The sequence below is a fragment of the Macaca nemestrina genome, chromosome 6 (genome assembly GCF_043159975.1).
Source record: "Macaca nemestrina isolate mMacNem1 chromosome 6, mMacNem.hap1, whole genome shotgun sequence".
NCBI classification, from domain to species: domain Eukaryota; kingdom Metazoa; phylum Chordata; class Mammalia; order Primates; family Cercopithecidae; genus Macaca; species Macaca nemestrina.
The window spans coordinates 28,113,969-28,139,017 of record NC_092130.1 but is presented as its reverse complement, the minus strand read 5'-3'; the positions used below and the strand labels follow the sequence as shown (position 1 = coordinate 28,139,017).

At 38.2% G+C, this 25,049-nt stretch overlaps 1 protein-coding gene across 5 annotated transcripts in view; it reads left to right on the top strand.

Annotated features, from left to right (window-relative positions):
- Positions 1–25,049, top strand: part of LOC105466835 (platelet-derived growth factor receptor-like protein) — a 359,309-nt gene that overhangs the window by 224,638 nt on the left and 109,622 nt on the right. For 3 of the 5 annotated variants that reach the window (XM_071098185.1, XM_071098184.1, XM_071098186.1), the window contains exons 3-4: positions 6,191–6,272; positions 6,489–6,578. The exons of 1 other annotated variant lie outside the window; for it this stretch is intronic. In XM_071098185.1, the coding sequence (XP_070954286.1) occupies positions 6,191–6,272; positions 6,489–6,514 (108 nt within the window). In that variant the 3' untranslated portion in view covers positions 6,515–6,578. The remainder of the gene's footprint in view (positions 1–6,190; positions 6,273–6,488; positions 6,579–25,049) is intronic. One more of the 5 variants, XR_011624564.1, reaches the window with a different exon arrangement.

Sequence of the window (25,049 nt, the reverse complement as noted above, 5' to 3'; positions counted from 1 at the left end):
CTGGTAGTAGAGCTGCTTTTGACAAGACTAGACATAAAGCTTGATGCATCTTTACTATATTGGCCACCTGTAGTTCTGTTTTTGGAGATGGGGTAGAATGAGTGAATCTAGCTGGCAGGACCCCTACCTTCTATTCTTTCACTTAAGAGATCTGAGACATTAGGAACATCATTGAGTTCCTCTCTTCTTCAGTTTGCACATCTGCAAATTTTGATGGTCATTTCAGGGGGCTTTTATTAGCCCTCTAATAATTTGAACATACTTGACACTTTCTAGAACATTATGAAAATATCAATTATCAGTTCTGTTATTAGTTCATCCAGCTATCTTTAAATTGGTCCCCTCTTGTTCAAATTCTTTCTGAACTTCAAGGTCAAAGTCATTCCACCTGTTAAGGGAAACCTTCCACCTCAACTCTTTAAGATCTCCCCCAACTCTATTCATAGCCCTTGCTGCTTGGCTCACACTCTGTTGGTGATTGGAATAGCAGCCATATAGGGTTTGGGTTATTTCTCCCTTTGTACAACATTTCTCCCTGACTTGATATTGATATTGCCTCTTTCACATTATTGTAAGTCTTTCATATCCTGTATCCATGCAAATCTCTTAGAGGACAGTTAAAAAAATACATGTTGGCTGATTGGTTTTCTGTATGTGTGCATGCATATGTTTCATTGTTCAGCCTGACTGATTTTCATTTAGGAACAACATATTTTTATTTAAAATGTATTTATTTCTTTGGGAGGTAATATCTGCTCATGACCCCAAATTAAAAATATCCAAAGATTACACTTCTGTGAAATGTGTTCTCCCTCCCCTCTCTCTTCCCTGGTTCCCTCCCCAGAGACAACTGAGAAATTGTTACCAGTTCTTTGATGGTCCTAGCCAGAGCTGGTCTATATATTCCCTTTTCCTTATAATGGTAAGTTTCTCTTATATATCCTCATGTTTTTACTTAATGTATTATGGATAAGTATCTATTATCTTCCTTATCAGTCTAAAAAGATTTTGGGGGTATTTTATAGTTTATTTAAGCAATCATATTTTAATTAAAAATTTGCAATGAGGTAATTGCAGATTCACATGTAGTTGTAAGAAATAATATGGAGAGATCTCATGTACCATTTATCTAGTTTATCTTAATGGTAGCATTTTGCAAAACTATAGTACAAAATCACAACCAGGTTACTGACATACAGTCTACCAATCTTATTCAGATTTCCCCAGCTTTACCTGTATTTGATATGTGCATGAGTATATGTACATTTTGTTGTGTGTATGCGTGTTCAGTTATATGCAATTTCATTATGTGCAGATTTGTGTCTTTACTACCACATTCAAGACCCTGAATGAGGATCTGTTGTGTTGCCCTTTTATAGTCACACCCACTTCCTTTCACCTCTTCTCTGTCCCAATCCCTGTCAACCACTAATCAGTTATTCATTCCTAAACTGTTATTAAAAAATGTTATATGAATAGAATCCTATAATATGTTACCTTTTGGAACTGTTTTTTTTTTTTTTTTTCTCACTGAATGTAAATCCCTGGAGACTCATTCAGATTGTTTCATTTTTATTGCTGAATATGCACGGTCATCCACCACATAACATTTTGTTCAGCAATGGACCACATATACAATGGTAGTCCCATAAGATTATATTTGTGCATTTTAACTGTGCTTTTTCTCTCTTTAGTTATGTTTAATTACACAAATATTTACCACTGTGTTGCAGTTGCCTGCAGTATTCAGTACAGTAACATGCTGTATAGATTTGTAGCCTAGAAACAATAGGCTAAACCATAGGGACTAGATTGTAGTAGGCTAGCCCATCTAGGTTTGTGTAGGTACACTCTGATGTTTGGACAAAAACAAAATCACCCAACAATGCATTTCTCAGAATAGATACCCATCGTTAAGTGATGCATAACTGTATTTATGACTGTACCACAGTTTATCTCACCATTTATCTGTTGAAGGACATCTGGACTGTTTCCAGTTTTTTATTATTATGAATAAAGCTGTGATGAGTATTTGTACACAGAGTATTTGTGAACATGAGTATTTAATTTTCTGTGATAAATGCCCAAGTGTGTGACTGCTGGTTTGTATGATAATTGCATTTAGTTTTATAAAAAACTGCCAAGCTCTATTTTTTACAGTGGCTATACCATGTTATATTCCCACCAGCAATGTATGAGTGATCTAGTCTCTCTGCATTTATGCTGGCAGTTAGTGGCATTACTATTTTTTATTTTAGCCATTCTGATTGGTGTATAATGATATTCCATTATGGTTCTAATTCGCGTTTCTCTGATGGCTAATGAGCAACTTTTTATGTGCCTTTGTCATCTGCATATCCTCTTATTTGAAATGTCTGCTCATGTATTTTATCCGTTTTCTAATTGGATTTTTTTTACTATTGAATTTTGAGAGGTTCTGATATATTTTAGATACTAGTCCTTTATTGGATTCGTGGCTTGCAAATATTTTCTCCCAGTCTGTAGGTTGTCTTTTCATCTTTTTCCCATGGGCTTTCATAGAGTGAGAGTTTTTAATTTTGATGAGATCCAATTTATCAATTTTTCCTTTAATGAATCATGCTTTTGAAGTCAAGTCTAAGAATTTTTTTCCTAGTTCAGGATCCAGAATATTTTTCCCCATGCATTTTCCCAAAAGCTTCATAGTTTTACATGTTATGTTGAGGTCCATGACCTATTTCAAGTTAATTTTTGTATGTAATACGTGATTTAGGTTTATTTATTTATTTTTGTCTATTGATCTTCAATTATTCTAGCACCACTTGTTGAAGAAGCCATGCTTCCTCCATTGAATTACTTTTGCACCTTTATGAAAAGTCAATTGTGTATATTTGTATGGTTCTATTTCTGGGTTTTCTTTTCTGTTTCACTGAACTATGCGTCTATCCATCCACTAGTACCACACTCTCTTGACTACTATAATATATAATAAGTCTTAAAATCAGGTAGACTTACTCCTTTCACTTTATTCTTCTTTGCCAAGATTGCTTTAGCTATTCTAGGGACTGTGTCTTTCCACTTGAATTTCAGAATAACCTTGTCTATGTCTATAAAATCCTTGCTGAAGTTTCAATAGTCATTGCATTAAATTTATGGGTCAGTTTGGGGAGAAGCAACATCTTTACCATGTTGAATATTTATTATGAGCAGCATATGCTCTCTATTTAGGTCTTTAATTAATAAGCATTGTGCAATTTTTAGCATACAAGTGCTCTGTGCAAGTTTTGTTGAGTTTATATCTTTTTTTTTTTTGGAGCAGTTGTAAATGGTACTATTTTAAATTTCATTTTCCACAAATTCATTGTAGTATATAGAAATGAAATTAACTTTTGTTTTTTGGTCTTGTTTCCTGAAGCTTCCTGAACCCACTTAGTGCTGAACAGTTATAGGAGTTATTTTTAATGGATACTCTGGAGTTTTTATATAGATAACTGTGTCATTTATAAATAGACAAAATTTTATTTCTTCTTTTCTATTTAATATGCCTTTTGTTTCTTTTTCTTGCCTTATTGCAATAGCTAGAACCTCTAGCACTATACTGAGTGAGAGTGGATATCCATGCCTTATTCCTGAGCTTTGTGGGGGAAGAATTCCATTTGTCACCTTTAAGTATGATGTTAGCAGAAAGTCACCTCCATTTTCTAAAGACTACTGAATAACCTTACAATTCCAATGTAAGATTGTACTATAATTGACTTTTCAGGTTCTTTATCAATGAGTTTTTGTTGCTTTCAATCTTTGGCACAATAACACTTTTATGCATGTGCTCATACACCTGTCACTTTTCATATGTTCATGAATATATGGATAAGATAAATTCCTAGAATATGGCCCTCTTTTCTATTCTGTCTAGACCCACTTCCTAGGTGATCTTTCTCTGCTGTGTGGTTTTAAATACCATACAATGACAACTCCCAAATATGCGTTCTCACTCTGATTTCTGCCCTGAATCCAGATCTGTGTATTCATTTTTCTCATGTAGTATCTCCATTTGGACATCTAACATGCTTTCAAGGTCAACATATCTAAAACTGAACTCCTAATTTGCCTGTATCCATCCCTTAAAACCTGTTTCTTTGAAGCTCTCCCTATTTTAGTAAATAGCATTCTGCCCTTCCAGTGGCTCAGGCCAAAAACCTTGTGGTCATCCCTACTGCCTCTGTTTCTCTCACACACACCCAAACTTTCAGCAAATCTTGTCCTATGATTACTTATCCCCACTCCATGGCTACCACTCTGGTCCAACCACCCTCCTATCTTCCTTGGATTATTGAGTTGCCTCCTAGTCTCTCTCCTGTATTGCTTCCTTACAGTCTGTTCCATACAAGAGCTCACACTGGTTCTCTAAGAACTAATTTCTAGGCTTAGACCTTCCCAAAGGCGTCCCATTTTCCACAGAGTGAAAATAAAGGTTTGTACTCTGGCCTGGAGGGTTCTATATAATCTGACCTGTGATTCCTGCCTGCTCTGGATCCTGCAGCTCTTTGAGCTCCTGCTTTGCTTACTTTGCTCTGGCTATGTTGACCTCATTTATCTTCCTTAAAATGCAAGTACTCTATGATCTCAAAATACATACCATCCCCATGACTGGCATACTCTTTCCCCAGGTATACATATAGCTCATGTCCTCATTTCCTTCAGGCATTTGCTCAGTTTTTACTTGATCAGAGGGGCCTTCCCTGCATACCCTCATCCCACTTTGGAATTCTTCCTTCCCTTTAACCTGATTTGTTTTTCTGCATGTGACTTAGCATCACCTGAAATATTATGTATTCTCTTGTTTATCTGTTTATTGCAGACCTTTTCCCCAATAGAATGTAAGTACTATGGGTGAGGCTTTGTTGGTTTTGTTAGGGGGCTATTTTCAGCGCCTCCAACAGTGCTCAATAAATGTTTGTTGGATGAGTTAGTAAGTAAACTTCTGAGTCAAATGGTATGTGCATTTAATATGTGATAGATATTGCAAATTACACTACACAAAGGTTGTACTAATACTATACTAATACTTACCCTCCCATTGATAACATACGAGAACCCTTTCTTTTTTGTACATATGTCATTAATAGTTCATCTTGAGACTCTTAGCTTTGTACTATAACATTCAGAGACATGATGGGTTCAACCTCCACACATTTACCAAGCCTCCAGGACAAATCTCAAAACATTTCGTATGGTTCTGGTTGTTTTAACAACAAGACAACTGAAATAACTGAGCTCTCAAGGTTTGCGTTTTCATATAATTTCACAGAGAAGAAGAATCTGGCAGAGCGTTCATAGCTTCTGTGTTTTGTTTACATGGAAATGTGAACAGAGGTAACCTTATCTTTCTATTAGATTTGCCCTCAAATCCCAACTCAGATAGCACAGGAGAGCCCACTTCCTGGTGACTTTTTGGTTTTTTTTTTTTTTTTAGAAACAAGAACACTTCTCTTTACCCAGCAAAGTGCCTCCTCCAAGGTCCCAGAACCATTGAGGGTGTTTGGGGGGTTGTGGGGCTGGGAGTAGAGATTGCATGAATGAAGACTGGACCACTCCCAGGACTAGACCAGAGAACAGGAGACTTGCTACTGACTGACTATTGTATTCCTATTACTGGACCTCTAGTAGGTGCTAGGTATGTAGTTCTTGAGTATTTATTTAATATCTGACTGTTACTGATAAGAACAGTCCTGAATATTAGTATATTGCTTTACAATCCTTAAAGTGGCTTTCCGTGATTCCCAAACAGCACTCATCTCTTGAGCAGAGACCCAAGAGGTAGGACAGGAAGACTGGAAGTGAGATTTGGCCCTGGTCATATTTTCCAAAGTGAGTAACTTGGAATATCAATATATCAAACAGGTTTCTTAGCAGCAGAAGGTTTCTTAAAGCCTCTGCACAGATTCTAGGTTGCAAATGTGCTTTGTGAATAGCTAAGAGGAAATAAAGCGTGTGGTGTTTGCCAACCTATTTGAACCAGTCTTTTATTTTCTAAAGTGTATCGTGGGCCTGGGGTTCCAGGGAATAGGCTTTCAGGAAGACTGGACATTTCTGTCCAGGGTACGCACTTGAAGACAGATGATCTCTTATTCCAGTCCTGACTCTTTTCTATGGTTTCATTTCAGAGTTTTCATCTTAAGAGAGAAAACTGACACTCTCCTTTGATTTTCAGGATAAAGTGTATAGGACCATCCCTAGAAGGCCCCTGATTCATTTAGGCCATTTGGAGCAGAGCAGTGAAACATCTCCACAAGGTCTGAGTTACTCAGTTCTATGGGTTGTTTGATCTTCTAATTAGCTGTCCTTCTTAATTCATTTTTCACTGGTTGGCACATCTGGCTAAGATGCATGTTTGGTAGAACCTATTCAGGTGAGATCAGCAGAAACAGGGAGGCGCTGAAAGTCGTTAATGAAACCCTGGGTTCTTCACTTTACACTCATTTTCTTCTCATCCAATTTTCTTGTTACAGGTGCTGACACCAGGACAATAATATAAGTTGACACAGATATGGGGCTGCCACTGAGGAGAGAGAAGACTGAAAGAAGCACATAGATAAAAGGTAGATAGGTTCTGAGGATGAGGGCTAATTTTCAGCTGGCAGAATCAGGGGCTGCTTCAAGGAGGAGGTGGCCACTGATATAAACTGTCGTTTTGGGAAAAGTTAAAATTAATAGTTGTTATTTAGGCAATTTGACTATTAAAAAATTTAAATGTACATATCCTATTGCTTGATTCCATAGCAACTACACTTCTAGGAATTATTATGTGAAAGTACTCACACGAGAATAAAAATGTATATTTATCAATAGTGAATTATGATATATCCAAATAACAGAATACTATATCAACTTAAAAATAATATCTTTTTGTGTACCAATGTGAAAATATGTTCATTATGTGTTCAAGTAAAAAATCAGGTACCATATATTTTGTGTAGATAACATTTTTGTAAAAAAAGTTAAACATTTAATAGCTTATAATATAAAAATAGAATATAGAATTAAAACATAGATTAAGTTGCTAATAGTTGTTATCTCAGAAGGGTGGGAAACTGAGAAAAATTTTATGCTCATATTTTTCTATAATATTCATTTTAAAAATAAGAGTCATATATTACCTTTATGGTTAGAAAATAATGGTAAATTTTTTTTTAAGTACTGTTTTGTTTGTGTGACAGATTGTCTTTTCTTAGTTCTTAAGAGGCACATGGGAATTCCAGAACACAAAAGGAATATGTACTTTCTTTCTCTTTTCTCTTCCTCTTTTCCTATTTCTTTTAGTCTTCACTTAACCTGCTTTTGCTGCTGTCCCTTCTTTGTGCTTTCCAACTCTCTTAAGCCCTCAGCAACCAACCCACCTTCCCTTGTCTAATGCCTGAGTTAGTTTCCCTATAATTCCCTCTTTATCTTTCTTATATAAATGCACTTGTGTAGACCATCCTAAAGTTTAAAAAGCTTTCTCCATTGCAGTGGGCAGTAGGCTGCTTGATGGGTGAACAGAAGGGAAAGGGATTTTGGTATACGCTGCTCTACAACTGCATCTCCTTTATGGCATGGTTGTCTATTTTTTTCCCATCTGTAAAATAATAGAGTTGAATTAAATAATCTCTAAGGATCTTTCCCAAGCTAATATTCTATGATGACTTTAAGAGAATGTATTTATTTATGACTTTAAGGTTTTCTGGCTTTCTAACACTCTCACTGGCCAGAGGAGAAATATCTTTGTATCACATTTCTTAAAAACATGCTGACAGTGAGGTAGCACTGAGAGTCAGGAAATTCAAAGTCTTGACTTCACTTTGACCTCATTTTGTGGCCTTGGACCATTCACTCTACTTCCCTGGGTCTCAGTTCCTTAGCTTAGCAGCGAGGGTATCTCTCTCTCTCCTTACTATAAGGAGAACTTTGGGGGTAGATGTGGGTATTGACCTGGCTTTCATCCTAAGGATGTGATAAGCATCAAATGGGCAAGCAGAGGTGAAACCACTTTTGTCAGCCTAGAGCAGGGTTTCTTAATCTTGGCAGTATTGTCATTTGGAGCCGGATAATTCTTTGCTGGAGGTTGTCCTTTGTACTGTAGGATGTTTAGCAGCGTCCATAGCCTCTACTTATTGAATGCCAGCAAGCTTACCCCATTCCCCCTGACTGTGACAACTAAAATTGTCTCCCAATATTGCCAAGTGTGCCCTGGAGTATACAATCAACCATGGTTGAGAACTGCAGCTGTGGAGTGATATGTAGAGACTTCAAGCATTGTTAATTATATAACTACTTTGAGAGGGAACAAGTAAAAAGAAAAAAATCATGTAAGTGTAATTCCAGAGGGTACCAGAGATGATGACTCCTGTGAGGAACAGAAGATAATACATGAGTGGAGACAGTGCCAAATACAGCATCATTTCTGGGCAGTCATATTTCCTGTGGGAACAATCTGTATCCTAAAGAAAGATGGAGAGATCAATCTTCTTGAGGAACCCTTCCCCCATGACCCAGGAGAGGAGGGTTTTATAGTTCTTGCCAACTCCTAGTTACAGATGCTGATGGGAGGGAGATCTCAAAGAAATATGAAGGATACAGCTTATTCAACAAGGTCAGAAATATATAGAATTGCATGGATGATAGGAAGCATTTACTCAACTCTCCCATTCAAGTACCACACTGATCTGTCTAGTATTCTTTTTTTTCTTTATTTTTTTATTTTTATTTTTTGAGACAGAGTCTCACTCTGTCATCCAGGCTGGATTGCAATGTGTAATCTTGGCTTACTGCAACCTCTGCTTCCCAGGTTCAAGTGATTCTCCTGCCTCAGCCTCCTGAGTAGCTAGGATTACAGGTGTGCACCACCATGCCTGGCAAATTTTTGTATTTTTGGTAGAGACGTGGTTTCACCATGTTGGTCAGGCTGGTCTTGAGCTCCTGGCCTCGTGATCCGCCCGCCTCAGCCTCCCAAAGTGCTGGGATTACAGTCATGAGCCACCGTGCCCGGCCCTGTCTAGAGTTCTTAATTCTATTAGCTACTTGACCTTGAGCAAATTACTGATTTTCTCTGAGCATTTGTTTCTTCCTTTCCTTTTTGATCCCAGAAGATTATCTATTTCATTAATAACATAAAAATAGTTATGAACAAGACTAATTATTATATTACCCAGAGTTCCATGTGCTTTATGTGTAGTACCTCATTTAGGCTTATAGCAGTCTCATACATCTTGATACAATCTTGTTTTAGAGACGAAGAAACTGAGGATGAAAAAGGTCTTAAACCCAGCTCTCTCTATCTCCAGAGCCCATGTTCTGGTCCACCACTCTAAATATCACTGCTTCACAGCAAAACACTTAACATGCAACACAACATTCTTCATTACTGTTGGTTGCTTATCTCTCTTTCTCATCTTCTAGACTGAACAACTAGAACCCAAGGGTTATGTCATATGCACTGTACTATTCTGAAGTTACCATACCTTAGGAATAAAAAAAACTAATGGTGGAATTTTACACACCAGGACCCAGCAGGGCAGCAGGAGGGCATGGAAAGAAATGAGACAGAAACGTTGATCTTTTTAAGCAGCAAGTAACTAAAAGCTATTCATAGACTTATAAACTAGGATTAAGTGGAAACTGAGAAGTCATCTGTTTCCAGTGCTTTGAATTTTAATATAAGGAAAGGAAAGCATAGACAGGTTAGGTACTTGTTTATGCTCATACTGTGTTAGTTGCAGACCAGGGTTGAGACTGGACTCTGGCTTCCAGTTCAGTTTCCTTCCATTGTATCAGTGGGATGCCATGTAGTGTAATGGATTAGAGTGTACCATCTGAAGTCCTGTGACCTGGGCTGTGGACTGAGATCAGAGAAAACTTCTGTGACTTTCCTTTTCCTTACCTGTAAAAGGGAGTAACAATAGTTCCTATCTCAAAAGATTGTTATGAAAATTAAATGAGATACAGTGCAAAAAGTCTTAGCACAGATAAGGCACCTTACTACATGCCTATCATGTAGTAAAGTCTCAACAAATGTTAGCTATAATTCTTATTATTTAAAAAATAATTGTAGAGAGATTTCTGGCTAGATGTTTTTGTGTTTTTTTTCTTAGAATGCAACCTATGTTCTTTTAAAGCATTTTACATACAGTAAAATTTACTCTTTTTTGCATATAGTTCTAATGAGCTTTTGGCAAACACATGCAGTCACATAATCACCACCACAATCAAAATTCAGAACGGTTCCATCACCCCAAGAAATTACTACTTTTTTTGCCCTTCTAATCAACCCCACATCTACTCTCAGACTTGGAAACCACTGATCTATTTTCTATTCTTGTAATTTCGCCCTTTTGAGAATGTCATTTAAATGGAACCATATACTATGTGGCCTTTTGAGTCTGTCTTCTTTCACTGAGTATACTATGTGAAATTTATCCACATTGTTTTACATGTATATGTGTTTATGTACGTGTGTTTGTGTGTGTGTATATCAGTATTTCTTTTCGTTTTATTGCTGAGTAGTATTCCATGGTATAGATATATCACAGTTTGTTCATCCATTCAGCAGCTGAAGGATATTTGTGTTGTTTGCAGTGTGGTGTCATGATGAATAAAGCTTCCATAAACATGTGAAAGGTTTTAGGTGACTATAAGTCGCCATGTCACTCAGTGAATATCTAGGAGTATGATTGCTGTGTTGTATGATAAATGCATGTTTATTTTATAAGGAACTGCCAAACTGTTTTCCAAAGTGACTGTAACATTTTACAATTCTTTCCAACATGTATGGGAATTATAATTTGTCCACTTTCTTGCTAGCACTTGGTATGGTCAGTCTTTTAAATTTTGGCCGTTCATAGAGGTGTTATCTCACTGGAGCTTTAATTTGAATTTTCCTGATGATTAATGTTGTTGAACATTTTTTTGCTTGCTTATTTGCCATTGATATATATTTGATGACGTATGCGTCCAAACCTTTTGCCCTTTTTTTTATTGGGTTATTCATCTTTTTAGTATCAAATTTTGAGAATTCTTTGTGTGCTCTAGATACAAGTCCTTTGTTAGATATGTATTTTGCTAATATTTTATCCCAGGTTGTGGTTTATCTTTTCACTCTCTGAACAGTGTTTTTTTGTGAAGTAGAACTTTTGAATTTTGGATTAGATTTGAATGAAATCCAGTTTTCACCTTTTCTTTGATAGATCATGGTTAAGGTGTTGTGTCGAAGAAATCTTTGCCTAATCTAAAATTGTAGAGATTTTATCCTATGTTTTATCTTAGAAGTTTTATAGTTTTAAGTTTAACATTTATGTGTATAATACATTTTGACTCAATTTTTATAAGGGATGGGAAGGATGAGTTGAGAGTTTTTTGGCATATAGATATTTAGATATTATTTTCATAATGCTAGTTACAATGTAAGCAACGTAATGCTATTACAATGGATGCAGCTGCTGTGGCCGATATATCACTCGTCAGTATCTTAGGGGGATTGATGATTTCTACTACTGTAATTGTGATTATAATTATGATTATCCATCTGTTTGTCCATCGTCTTTTCTCTCAACAAATGATGTCTACTATGAAACAGTCACTGTACTAGGTGAAGAATTATCAATATTATTGACTATGTCCTCAAACATCCCAGGCTAATTAAGAAGGGTAATTACAGAAGGGCACAAATTTATAATGATTATAATCCAGGTGCAATGTCTATTTGTCAGTCTGATGAGAAGTTAATTTTTTGGATATGAGATGGGAGGAAACATGAAACCTGACAAAGTCAATTCTTTTAATTTCATAGCTCACTTCATATCCTGGGGACAAAATAAGCAGGTTTTAATTAAGCCCAAACCATCTCCAGGGACTTTGAAAGTGTCTTGTAAACAGTCTTGCTAGTGGATCACGTACCCAGAGACAGAATTCCAAGAAGAAATTGTTTACCTATCTTGCATTTTCTCTCTTCTCAGTAATGCATTGACTTGTCTATTTGAATATCTATAAATAAAACTTCCCCGAAGATAATTTTTAAAATGTACTTGACATCTTCAGGCCCATATCACATCAATTTCTTTCCCATGTATGGAGTGGTAGAAAGCACATGGGAATGAACCTGTGGTCCCTCTCTCTCAGCAGGGAAACTATATGGTATACATTTTTATTTTTCTTTACCATAGTTCCCTTATCTCTAATACATATAGTGCCAGCCTTTTGGGTTTTACTAACTTCCAGAGTTATCTTAATTGGATATTAAAGAAATTAAGACAATGACTGTTTTGCTAGAATATCATCTTGCTTTCCAAATATGGTAGGTGAGATACTTCCCATTGCATTAATTCCTGCACCAACAGCACTTATGCAGTGATTAGTCTCTATATGCCAGGCACTCCACTAGGCTTCAGAGATACAATGGTGAATTCAAAACAGACATAATCCTTGGAGCTTATTGGTTAGTAGGGGAGTGAAACTAAAGCTGATAATCACAAACATAAATGTACAATTACAAACTATATTAAGTTGTAGGAAGTTCTATGCTGACTGAGTCTCTAGATCATCTGACATATACCCAATACATTTTATGAGTTATCTCTTTTCTAAATAATTCTGTGGTTGGTTATAAACGAAGTGTATGTTTATTTTATGAGGAACTGTCAAACTGTTTTCCAAAGTGACTGTAACATTTTACAAGTGGGAAGGAAAGGGTTGTTTCTCAACTAAGAATGAAGAATATTATCACCTTGTCTCAAAAGATTTGGGAAATATAATAAAGTAGCTTCAGTGACCTGTCTTGGGTATACCATGAAAAGTCAATGTCATTTTGCTAGCAAAAACACTAATAACTTAGAGAGCAAAGGTAATATCTGTTTTCATTTCTGTATTAAGACTTAAACAGCAGGAGCTGTTTTTTTTGGGGGGGGGGGTTTGGTTTTTTTGTTTTTTTTTTTGATATGCTCTCTTTAGAATTGATTCTCCAGTGTGAGAGTCTCCTGATGACTCAGAATCATCATCACGAACAGTGATCTTTTGGTCTGTAGGATTCGTTTGCTGGAAAGAACTATGTGTCCCCACTCTGAATGTCCCCTGGCTACAATTTCCTGAGTTCTTATATTCGCTTTTGTGTGTGTTTCTGTTTTTTCCATTGCTGCCATCTCTCAACCTTCCTGTTCTCAGTGTGCTTGCCTGTAATAGCTCCTCTACTCCTTTTGATTTTTTATTTCTAATCTGCTATGGTTTGGGAAATAATAAAACCATGTTCATTAGAATTGTTTGCAAAATAAGAACAGGCTCTGGGAGAAAACAGAAATTATTTCCCTTTTGCAAAGTGTATCAGCTTTATGCATGAAGGATTTTGTATGCTTGAATATCTAATTTTAGGTAGTATTAATAGTTTAGGTCATCAGAAAAGTGTCTTTAAACAAATGAGGTGATTACTATAAACCAGAGAGTTAGGTAGCCAGTTAAAAACCTGTTACATTTGCATGGTGCTTTTCACTTTTTAAAGTGTTTTGTTTTGCCTTTTAGCGTACTTTATCCTGTCTAAACCAGGTGGGGAGAGATTGGATATTATGAGGAAACTCAGACCTGGAGATGTGATTTCCTTCAAGCTGCTTGGCAAATTGTTGACGTATTTATGGCCTGAACACAGGACTCTTGACTCTTAGACTGAAGATTTTAGGAGGACAGGAAAAAAGAATAGAACTCAAGAAACTGACATTTTACCTTAACCCACGTAGGTGAACTAGCAACGGAAATCTCAAGTGTTTGGGGGCAGAAAACATAACTTCATTTTGGCCAGATCTGAGTTTCTAGATATGCTTGAATCACTCATAAAGGCACAGTGATCTTTTGGTTCCTTCAATATTTTAAAGTCTTATTTTGTGTGTCAGAGCAAATTCATCAGTGACTGCCATGTATGGAAGTTGGTGAAATGTCAGAAAGAGGATAGAAAATGTGAATGAAAGTAAGAGCTTCAAAATTGGGTTGCCATATCTGATAAAGAGAAATGCAGCATGTCATGGTTTTGACATTAATTTTTTTCCTTTCATTTATTTTTTATTTGTTGATATTTATGAATATTTATTTGGTGACAGGTACTATGCTCTTAGGGTTTAAAGATCAACAAAGCATGGCACTCAAGTTGCTTACACACTAGGAAGGAGGGCTGATAAAAATATTCTCAAATTAGATTGTTGAGATTGCTCTACAAGTGTAAACACATGTCGATTAAATTGTATGCTTAAAATTGGTGAATTTTGTGGTATGTAAATTATACCTCAACAAAGTTGTTTAAAAAGCCAATTAAAAAGCACATGATGAGAGCCACAATATGGGTAAGTTCAGTGCTATGGAAATTTGAACACCACACCCAAATTCAGAGAGACAGAGAGAGCCTCTAGAAGGCCTCCAGAAGAAGTGATATATAACTAGAAACCTAAAGAATGCATAAGGAATACTGGGGCACAGAGTAGAGAAAGATTGAACTTGGCAACAAGAAGAACATGAGCAAACATCTGAAACTGAGTGAGAACATGCCTGGTGTACATAGTGTAAAAGGTAAATAGTTACAGAACTCAGCATAGGAGGAAGAGTGATAAGAATTTAGGCTGGAGAGAGGTACAGTAGTTTAGCATTAGGACCTTACATATCATGAAGAAGAATTTGAAATTTATTTTAAAGGCCATTTGGAGCTATTAAAAATTTCAAGATATGAGAATGTCATGAATAAATTCGACCTTTGAAAGATCAGTCTAGCTATAGTGAGGTCATTTGTTTAGGAAGAGAAAGCCCAGAAGAAGACCAGCAATGCAGCTGATTCTATAAACTCATGGAGTGAATGTGAACTACATAGATGAATGAAAGAAGATGGTAAAATTAGCATGCCAAATTAAATTGCGGGAGGTAAGGAAGTTACAGATATTGCAGATAGGCCAGGCATGGTGGTTCACACCTGTCATCCCAGCTCTTTGGGAGGTTGAGGCGGGTGGGTCACCTGAAGTCGGGAGTTCAAGACCAGCCTGGCCAACATGGCAAAACCCCATCTCTACTAAAAATACAAAAATTAGCTGGGCATGGTGGTGCACACATGTAATCCCAGCTACTCTGGAGGCTGAGGCAGGAGAATAGCTTGAATCCGGCAGGCAGAGGTTGCAGTAGGCCAAGATCACGCCACTGAACTCCAGCCTGGGCAACAGAGCTAGATTCCATCTCAAAAAAAAAAAAAAAAAAAGTATACACACACACACACACACACACACACACAAAATATATTTATATATATACATACATATATTTATATATATGATAGTATATATATATGATAGTTCTTAGGTTTTTTATTTGGGCAGCTATGTAGTTGAATGTGCAATTTGCTGAGAGAATGAATGCTGGGTATAGGTTAAACTTGGAAAAAAAAAGAATAGTGAATTCAGCTTTGGGCATTTTAAAGTTTAGGTGCTTTTAGGGCATTTAAAGTATACTAAGCAAGTGGGTAGATAAGTCTGATGTTCAAAAGAGAGAGATCAAGGCTGGGGATATAGACTTTGGTGGTTAGCAGCACATATGTGATGATCAGAGTTATGTGACTAAATAAGATTTCTCTGAAAAAGAAGAGGATTTGAAGCAAGAAGAGAAATGGGCAGCAGTGAACAAGATAGACAGAGACCTTGTCCTCAAGCAACTTATATTCTAGTGGGCAGAGATTAAACATGTAAATAAATAAGAAAATGACATAATCCAGGTACCAAAAAGCACTTTAAAGAAGAGAAACTTGGCTGGGTGTGGTGGCTCACACCTGTAATCCCAGCACTTTGGGAGGCTGAGGTGGGTGGATCATGAGGTCAGGAGTTCGGGACCAGCCTGATCAACATGGTGAAACCCTGTCTCTACTAAAAATACAAAAATTAGCTGGGTGTGGTGGCACATGCCTGTAATCCCAGCTACTCAGGAAGCCTCCTGAGTAAGCAGAATCGCTTGAACCCAGGAGGCGGAGGTTGCAGTGAGCCAAGATCATGCCATTGCACTCCAGCCTGGGTGACAGAGCGAGACTTCATCTCAATAAAAACACAAAAAGCAAACAAACAAAAAAGAAGATAGAGTCAATAAGAAGCAGAGAGGCTACTTTATCTAAGGTGGTCAGGGAAGGTAATGTCCATTAGGTTAAAACCCTAGTGGACATCAAAATTCACTGGAAGAGTGGAGGAAGAGGAGACTTAGAAGGAGATTTAGAAGAAATTGCTGGACTTGTGTGAGGAAAATGAGGAATTACAATTACATGGAACTAAAACAAAAAAGCACCATTTCAAGGATGATTAAGTGTTCAGTGTTGCGGAGATATTAAGAATGGATCTTAGAAATGGAATGAAACTTGGCCCTTGGATTTAATGACAAAGAGGCCATTGGTGTCCTTGGTAAAAGTAGTTTTAATGGAGTAATGGAACACTGGATGACAATGGAATGAAGAATGCACAAGAGAATGGGAGCTGAGAGAAAGAAAATAGCTAATATAGACACATGTTTTAGAGGTTTGGCTCTGAAGAAGAAGGGAAAAGTAAGATGTCAACTGATATGTGAGAATAGGATTTTCTCTTTGTTTTTTTAAAAGAGATCAGATAGATTTTCATATGCCTAAATACTGCAGGAATGGATCTAGGAGAGAAGCAAGGGTTGATAATATGAGAAAGAGGAGTTAAAAGGTGTGCAGGAGACAAAGTAGTCCTAAGCTTCCATCGTCTTTATGGCAGGTTATGTGCTTTGAGTGAACATCAAGGGAGTGATGAAGTAGGTGATTTGGAAGGTCAAAAGAGGTTCGGATCATCTACTGTGTTAAATGTGAAAGAGCATTAAACAGGGAGCCACTGGAGAATTGCCAGGAAGCACTAGAGGTGATAGATTTGTAGTGATGCTAGACTGGATTTTTTTTTTTTTCCAGTACACAAAGCTGCCCTGCTATAGAGAAAAGAAGTCTGAATGTTGAATTAACTCAGGATGGAGGCTTTGGATGGGCAAAGATAACTCAAAACCTTGATTGAAAATCAAGGATTAAATGAAGAATCAGTCTCACTTGGATGTATATGCAAGAAAATACAGGAAGAGACTGCCAGAGGGGATTCCAGGGCCAAATATTTCAATAAGAAAGAGGAACAAGATATCCTGGGCAAAACAGTTATGAGGGGCAGAAGTACATGACTCAAGAAGTAGAGATAGAAGTCATTGAAATTCAGGAGGTAGACACAGGGAGAGGCCAGGGTGTTTAAATAAAGTCCAAGCTCTTACCCTTTCTAGCCATGTTATCTGAAGCAAGGCAGTCTATCAACACATATTTCTTGATTGCCTACTTAGTGCTAGGTAATGTGGACAATAGTGAACAAGATAGACAGAAGCCTTGTCATCAAAAAGCTTACATTCTAGTGGGCAGAGATTAAACATGTAAACAAGTGAATAAACGAGATAATCCAGGTACCAATAAGCACTTTAAAGAAGATAGTGTCAGTAAAAAGGGGAGAGGCTACTTTAGCTAAGGTGGTCAGGGAAGGCCTCTCTGAAGGGAAGATGCTGTTGAACCTGAGTAATGGGAGGTGGTAGTCATACTAAGAACTGTGGGGGAGAATACACCAAGCAGAAGCAAGTGCAAAAGATCTACCACAGGGGCAAGATTGTCGTGTTCAAGTGGCAGAAAGACAAGCACAGTTGACATGTAGGGAATGAGAGGGAGAGTGTTGGATTTGATGTCAGAGATAGGTGGGTTGCATGATTTAGGACCTTCAATGGTCATTCAAGGGATCTTAGGTTTTGTTCTGAGTGTGATGGGGAGCCACAGGCAGGTTCTAATGGGGATGTGTCTACTGATCTATGCTGCAGTGTGAAGAGTTAACTACAGGGAGTTGGGAGTGGAGAAAGGAAGACCACTAAGGACCTGGTTGCAATTTCTGAGGCAAGAGGCAATGGTGACTGGGGCTGGGCTGTTGGCAGAGGAGATGCTGCAAAACGGTGAGATTCAGGATGTATTTTGGAGGTATAAATGATAAAACTGCTAATGGGTGGTTGGGATTAGAGGAATAAAAATGGGTGGGATTAGAGGAATAAGAATAAGAGAAGATGAAAGGATCACTCCTGTTTTAGACCTGAGAAATGGGTAGATAGTGTTAGGGAGGGGGTGGGGTAAAAATCAATAGTTCTATTTTAACAATGTTAGATTTGAGGTACCTACCACTTCTTTATGTACATGTAGTGCAGGTGGTTAGATATTTGTTTAGATTGCATGACAATTGTCAGAACTAGAGTTATAGGTTTGGGGGATTTGAAACCTTAGGTAGCATTTAAAACCATGGTGCTGACTGAGATCATATCAGGACGGAGAATTGGGAGAAATAGGACGACTGAGGATTGACTCCTGGAGTACTGCAACATTTAGAAACTTTGAAGAGAAAGAAGATTCAGCAAAGGAGACTGAAGATTCAGGAAAGCAGCAAATGAGTCTGGAAGAAAATGAGGAGCCTGTGGTATTCCAGAGGCCAAGGGAAGAAAGCCAATCAGATGAACCATTCCCACTCCCTTGTTGGGCAGAGGGTCACAGGGATCCAGGCTGAGCAGGAAGTCAGGGAAAGGAGATTTGGGCCTTGCTATCCCTAATAGCTCTCTTCCTTTCATTCTCTGTTTTAACTTCAGTGGACCTCACCTTTGAGGAAGAAGATCAACCTATTTTAAGAAAGTCCTTACAGACATGAGCAAAAATCATTAGAAGTAGAAAGTAGTATGTCATTAAAGAGCTTCAGATAAAATCTCTGGAGGGTTTTTGTAATGTCTTTCTGACAGAAAAATGCACACATTCATCCGTCAAAAGCTGGGCCTCAAACATATGGAAATAGGAAAAGCATTCTTAGCCAGAGGAATCAGCATAAGCAAGGCTCAGAGGAAGAAACTGGCAGCCTGGGTGTGAAGGATCCCAATCCATTCACTTTGGTCGGCTCACAAACTGTTTGCTTGATCAATTCTGTGCTCCACCCATGCCCAGAACTCACACAAGAGACATTCAATGCAATGGTTCTTTATCAAAGATAAAAATATAGATGAAGCCAGAAACTCAGAAGCTTAGCATTGCGTTGCTGGAATCCTCTACCAGTACTTTTCCCTCTCCAACCTTTAATCCAAGTTTGTTAAAATCCTTTAAACTGCTGTGGTCTCCCATGAGGAGAGGCAGCAACAGAAATTGTACTGAAACCCTAAGTCCCCAGTGACCTAGCATAATCAAATGGACATATTTCATTAAACAAATGTCTCTGCCATCTGCTATACTCCAATTAGGAATGCATGAAGAACATATTTCTCAATTATGTTGGAGAACATTTCTGGGCTCAAAGGCCCCGGCAAACAGCCTTTCCTCCAGCCGTGCCCAATGGGGAGACCTGCCTCTAGTGTGTGGTGGCCCTCATGTTCTTTCCTGTCTTTCCTCTGAACTCCACCACTAACTTTGTGTTATTACTGCATTCCCTTTGGGATCAGAACCAGTGTGGTCCAGCATCCCAAACAAATATCCTACATGCTGGTTTAAAATTATTGTATTGATTATTTAACAACTAATGTTTACTGAAATCTTTGGTATGGCCAGGAGCTGTGATAAGCATTTTACATGGATTATTTAATCTAAACTTTACATCTTCTCTGCAAAGTAAGATCCCCACTCTATGAGGAAACTGAGGCTCAGTGATCTTAAATGACTTGTCCAAGGTCTCATAGACTGAACTTAAGCAGCCTGACACCAGAGTTCATTTTTTATCCAGTGTGCATTATAAGAAGTACCATACGGTAACAAGGTATGATATAAGTATGATATGAGTGCCACCTGCCTCTAGGAACTTTTTATGTGGATGGAACAGGGGTTTAATCAGGATGGGTGGAGACAAAGGAAGTGCTAAGTATAGGTAGAAAATGGAAGAAATTACCCCTTGAATTCCAAGTCAAGACACTGCTATAGTGTGCTTGAATCAAAACAGTGGTATCGTATGCTTGCACCTTATATCCTATCTGAAGTGTGACTGTAGAACAACCTGCCACATCTGTTTACCCACCTCTGCTCTCTACTTCTAATCCTGTCTGTTATTTAACCAGTCAGCTGGGCTAGCCCTTAGCCCTCGTTCATCCCATCAGGGCTCCTGATGCTGCCGGAGAAAAATTACAGAATGTTGTGATTTTCCAGTTCTATAAATTCATGGGCATCCATCTCAGCTACCTACATGCCACTGCCCAGCTATCCTCCTGTCTGTCCTTAGTCCCTCGTTGTTCAGAATTTGTTTCTATCAATCTTCATCATCATCTCCAAGCCTCCGATATCACCACCTTGTCTTTGCTGTGGGAAGGTGGCTTTGCCATCTGCTTCATGTGGAAAACAGAGGTGACCCCTCCAGTTGCATGCACTTACTATTAGCTTCTACCCTTGGCTCATTCCCTGTTATCTAGGTTAAATCGTGAGATTATTGATATTTACTTAGGACATTTTATAATCTAGCTACTACGGAATGTCTACATGCATTAGCTCATCCAAGCCTTAAAACCACCTCATGAGAGAGGAGCTACTTATTATTATTTATTTTTAATTGACAAAATCATATATATTTATGGTGTACAACATGATGTTTAAAAATATGTATACATTGTAGAATGGCTAAATCAAGCGATTAACATGTACATTACCCTACATACTTCTTTTGTGTGTGTGGTGAAACACTTAAAATCTCCTCTCTGCAATTTTAAGTGACCAGTATGTTGCTATTGTATAATAAATCTTTGAATTTCTTCCCCCTAATGGAAACTTTGTATTCTGTGATCAATATCTCCCCCATCCAGTGGCCCCCTCTCTTCCTCCCAGATCCTGGTAACCACTATTTTTCTCTGCTTTTTTGAACTTGACTTTTTAAGATTCCACATATAAGTGAGATCATGCAGTACATGTCTTTCTGTGCCTGGCTTATTTTACTTAACATTATGTTCTCCAGGTTTATTCTTGCTGTCACAAATGAAGGGATTTTTTTTTTCTTTTTAAAGGCAGAATAGTATTCCATTGTGTATATGTATCACATTTTCGTTAGTCATTTATCCACTGATGGATACTTTAGATTGATTCCATGTCTTGTTAACTGTGAATAGTGTTGCAACAAAAATGGGAGAGCAGATATCTCTTTGACTACTGATTTCTGATTTCATGTCCTTTGGGTATATACCCAGCAGTGGGATTGCTGGATCATACAGTAGTTCTATTTTTATTTTTTTGAGGAACCTCTATACTGTTTGCCATAATGGCTGCGCTAATTTACATTTTCACTATCAGTGTATAAGAGTTCAAGGGGAACTATTTTCAATTCTCATTTTGCAGAAGAGAAAATGAGGCTCAGAAAGGTTAGGTACCTATTTCTCAGGATTATGTCCTTATAGTGTTTACCTTCTCATTATATACATTCTCTCTATAAAACTGTGTCTTCTTATATGATATCTGTCACCATCTATATGCCATGACCTAATCAATATTTTCATCCTAGAATTCTCCTTGAGCTCCTGTTTATTTAGATGCCCAATGGGTGCCCACTGGCATCTCAAAATTAAACTTCACCTCCATTCTCATTATCATCAATCACTAGAGTTGCTCATTTTGCAATATTTTCTGTCTCCATGAATAATACCACTATTGGAAGTTATGGTGAGATTAAGATAATATTATGGTGGTTGGTTATATGGGAAAAGCAGAATTCGATCCCCAGCTTTCCACCAGTCCTTACAAGAGCCCCAAAGGAGACTGATGCAAAGCAAAGGAATAATCTGGTTATTAATTGTGGTTTTAGACCCCATGACTGGTATAGAACTGAAAGTAAATCAAGCTGGGCTTATGAAGGATTCCTCTCTCCATTCGTAGATGAATTTGAGTGGTACTAAAACAAGGTAGGTTGAAAGGCGTGCTCTGTTTCTAACCCAATACCCAAACTAGAAACTCCAATCTGACATGACAAGCCATATACAAATGTAGGAGAGACAGAGGACTTGTAGCCACTTGCTCTAGACTTTTATAGGCTGGGTTCTAGATGCTCTATAGACAGAGGAGGAGAAAAAATATTCCTTTCTCTAGGCTCGTGGGAGAAAGAGGGTGAGCCAGGCCTCTATCTTTGTAGAATGAAACAGAAAAGGAAAAAACCTGTCTATTTTTATTACAACCTACTATGTCCTTTTTGAAAGCTTCTCTCACTGAGGCTGGGGTACCATACGATGCCCTGGAATTTAATAGTCCAGATCGACATTCTTCTTGGGAATGGAATATCTTTTCTTGATCTCAGTCCTAGGGAAAAGTAATGAAGAGGCTTATGTAAAAAATAGCAAGAGATTTTGAATTCCTTCTTTCAGAAATTTTCCTTTTATATCAGTGCTGTGACTTTCTTTCTTTCTTTTTTTTTTTTTTTAACCTTCTCAAGCCTCAGTTTGTCCCTCTGTAAAATGAAGATAACGCTCTACCTGGTACATAATAAACCATCTGTAAATGTAAATGTGTGGTGGGGTGGGGGAGTAGGAATGAGAAGGTTGAGGCACTAGTAGCTAGGGTGGTGGCTGTGGTTGTGGTCACAGTGGGTGACAGTAGTGGTTCTTGTGGTAGGTAATAGACATCTACTAGTGAGTTAGAATAGAAACCTGAGAAACGACCTGATTTTTAATCCTTTCTCTTGCTTATCACATTTAATTCATCAAAACATCTATACATTTCATGTCATTAATTTATTTCAGGTCTCGTTGTCATTATCCATCATTTCTTTTGGCCTAAGAGGTAGAGTAACTTTGCCAGGACCACACAGGGAGGATCTAGTGCTGTCTCAGTCCTCTGGTTTTAGGTGCTTTCTCCTCTACCAGGGCAGAAGAACAGAAGTGCCAAGAGTGGGCACAACTGGGTTCAACTGTGGCCCCTGCACATACTAACTGTACTCTCTGGGTAACTTACTTGTCCTTTTACTGAACCAGCAAAGCGGATCAGAGTGTCAGAGCTGTCAGGGGCCGCAAATTCTCTCATCCAAGTTCCTCATTTCAGAGATGAGGAAACTGAGGCCCAGCAAGGGGGAGCCATCTGCTTCAGCTCACTTAGTAAATGTGAGGCGTAGCCAAGCTCAGAACCCTGTTTTCTAATTTCCACTAGCTGCTCTTTTTAATCACAGTGATGTCCCACTGCCAGCATTAAAAAGAAAAACATTGATAAGATAATCATGGCACCTACCACATGGGGTTATTGTGAGGATTATAGGAAGTACTGGGTTTAAGAAATAAGTGTTAGCTTTTTGGAGCTTTTGTAACAAAGTGCCACAAACTGCATGGCTTAAAACAAGATAGATGAAATATTTCACACTTTTGGAGGCCAAAAGTTCGAAATCGAGGTGTTGGCAGAGCCTTGTTCTTTCAGATGGCTCCAGGGGAGCCGTTTTCCTTGCCTCTTGAAGCTTCTGAAGTTTGCTGATGATCTTGGCATTCTTGGCTCATAGACGTATGGCTCCAGTCATACAGCTGTCTTTTCCCCATGCGTTGTCACATCAGATTCCTTCTGTGTGTGTCTGTCTCTGTGTCCACATTCTCCCCTTTATAAGGACACCAGTCACATTGGATTAGAACCCAGTCTAATTACATCATTTTAACTTGACTATCTCTGTAAAGGCCCCATTTTCAAATAAGGTCCCATTCTGAGGTACCGGGGTTAGGACTTCAATATATTAATACCTTTCTATGGGGACACAATTCAACTTATAGTGAAGTACTTTGCCCAGCCTTGGGTACAGAGTAAATGCTCAGTAAATATTTTTCTTACCAAAGAGCCTCATCTCTCAAAGCAGAGCCCAGCCCTGAGGAACAAGACTGACAGCTTTGGCTCAGCAAGGCTCACATTACTCAATTATACATTCAGCTCTGGAGGAAGGTGGCCTCTGTGTTCTCAGGGAACATCATCAATATTGTGACAGTCCGACATGTGTCAGCCACTGGGTTCCCCAGGGCTCCTTCTCTGGGGATCCTTCTGAAGTTGGAAAATTAGCCTCCAGTCCTGGGTGGTCTGAGCGATGGCCTGCCCAGAGGCGGGAGGGGAGAGGATCAGAGTGTCAGAGCTGTCAGGGGCCTCAAATTCTATCTCATCCAAGTCCCTCATTTCAGAGATGAGGAAACTGAGGCCCAGCAAGGGGGAGCCATCTGCTTCAGCTCACTTAGTAAACGTGAGCTCAGAACCCTGTTTTCTAATTTCCACTAGCTGCTCTTTTAATTATAGTGATGGCCCACTGCTAGCATCGTTGTTGGTTTTGTTTTGTTTTGTTTTTGGTACTTTGTACAAAGATTCTTTGAATTTCTCCACCTGTGCAATGGGACAGGTGCTCTAGGCCAGCTCTGACTAACAGAAATACAAAGTGAGCCTCATAGGTAATTTTAAATTTTCTAGTGGCTACATTAAATAATTAAAAATATGGGTACAAAGTACACTCTTCAGATGATGGCTCCACTAAGAGCCCAGACTTCACCACTATACAGTAGATCCATGCACCAGAACTGAACTTGTACTCCCCAAATCCATAAAAAGAAAAACATTGAAAACAGATAAGATTAATTTTAACAATGTATTTATCCAAGTATATCCAAAATGTTATTATTATTTTTTTAAATTTATTTATTATTATTATACTTTAAGTTGTAGGGTACATGTGCATAACGTGCAGGTTTGTTACATATGTATACTTGTGCCATGTTGGTGTGCTGCACCCATCAACTCGTCACTTACATCAGGTATAACTCCCAATGCAATCCCTCCCCCCTCCCCCCTCCCCATGACAGGACCCAGTGTGTGATGTTCCCCTTCCTGAGTCCAAGTGATCTCATTGTTCAGTTCCCACCTATGAGTGAGAACATGCGGTGTTTGGTTTTCTGTTCTTGTGATAGTTTGCTAAGAATTATGGTTTCCAGCTGCATCCATGTCCCTACAAAGGACACAAACTCATCCTTTTTGATGGCTGCATAGTATTCCATGGTGTATATGTGCCACATTTTCTTAATCCAATCTG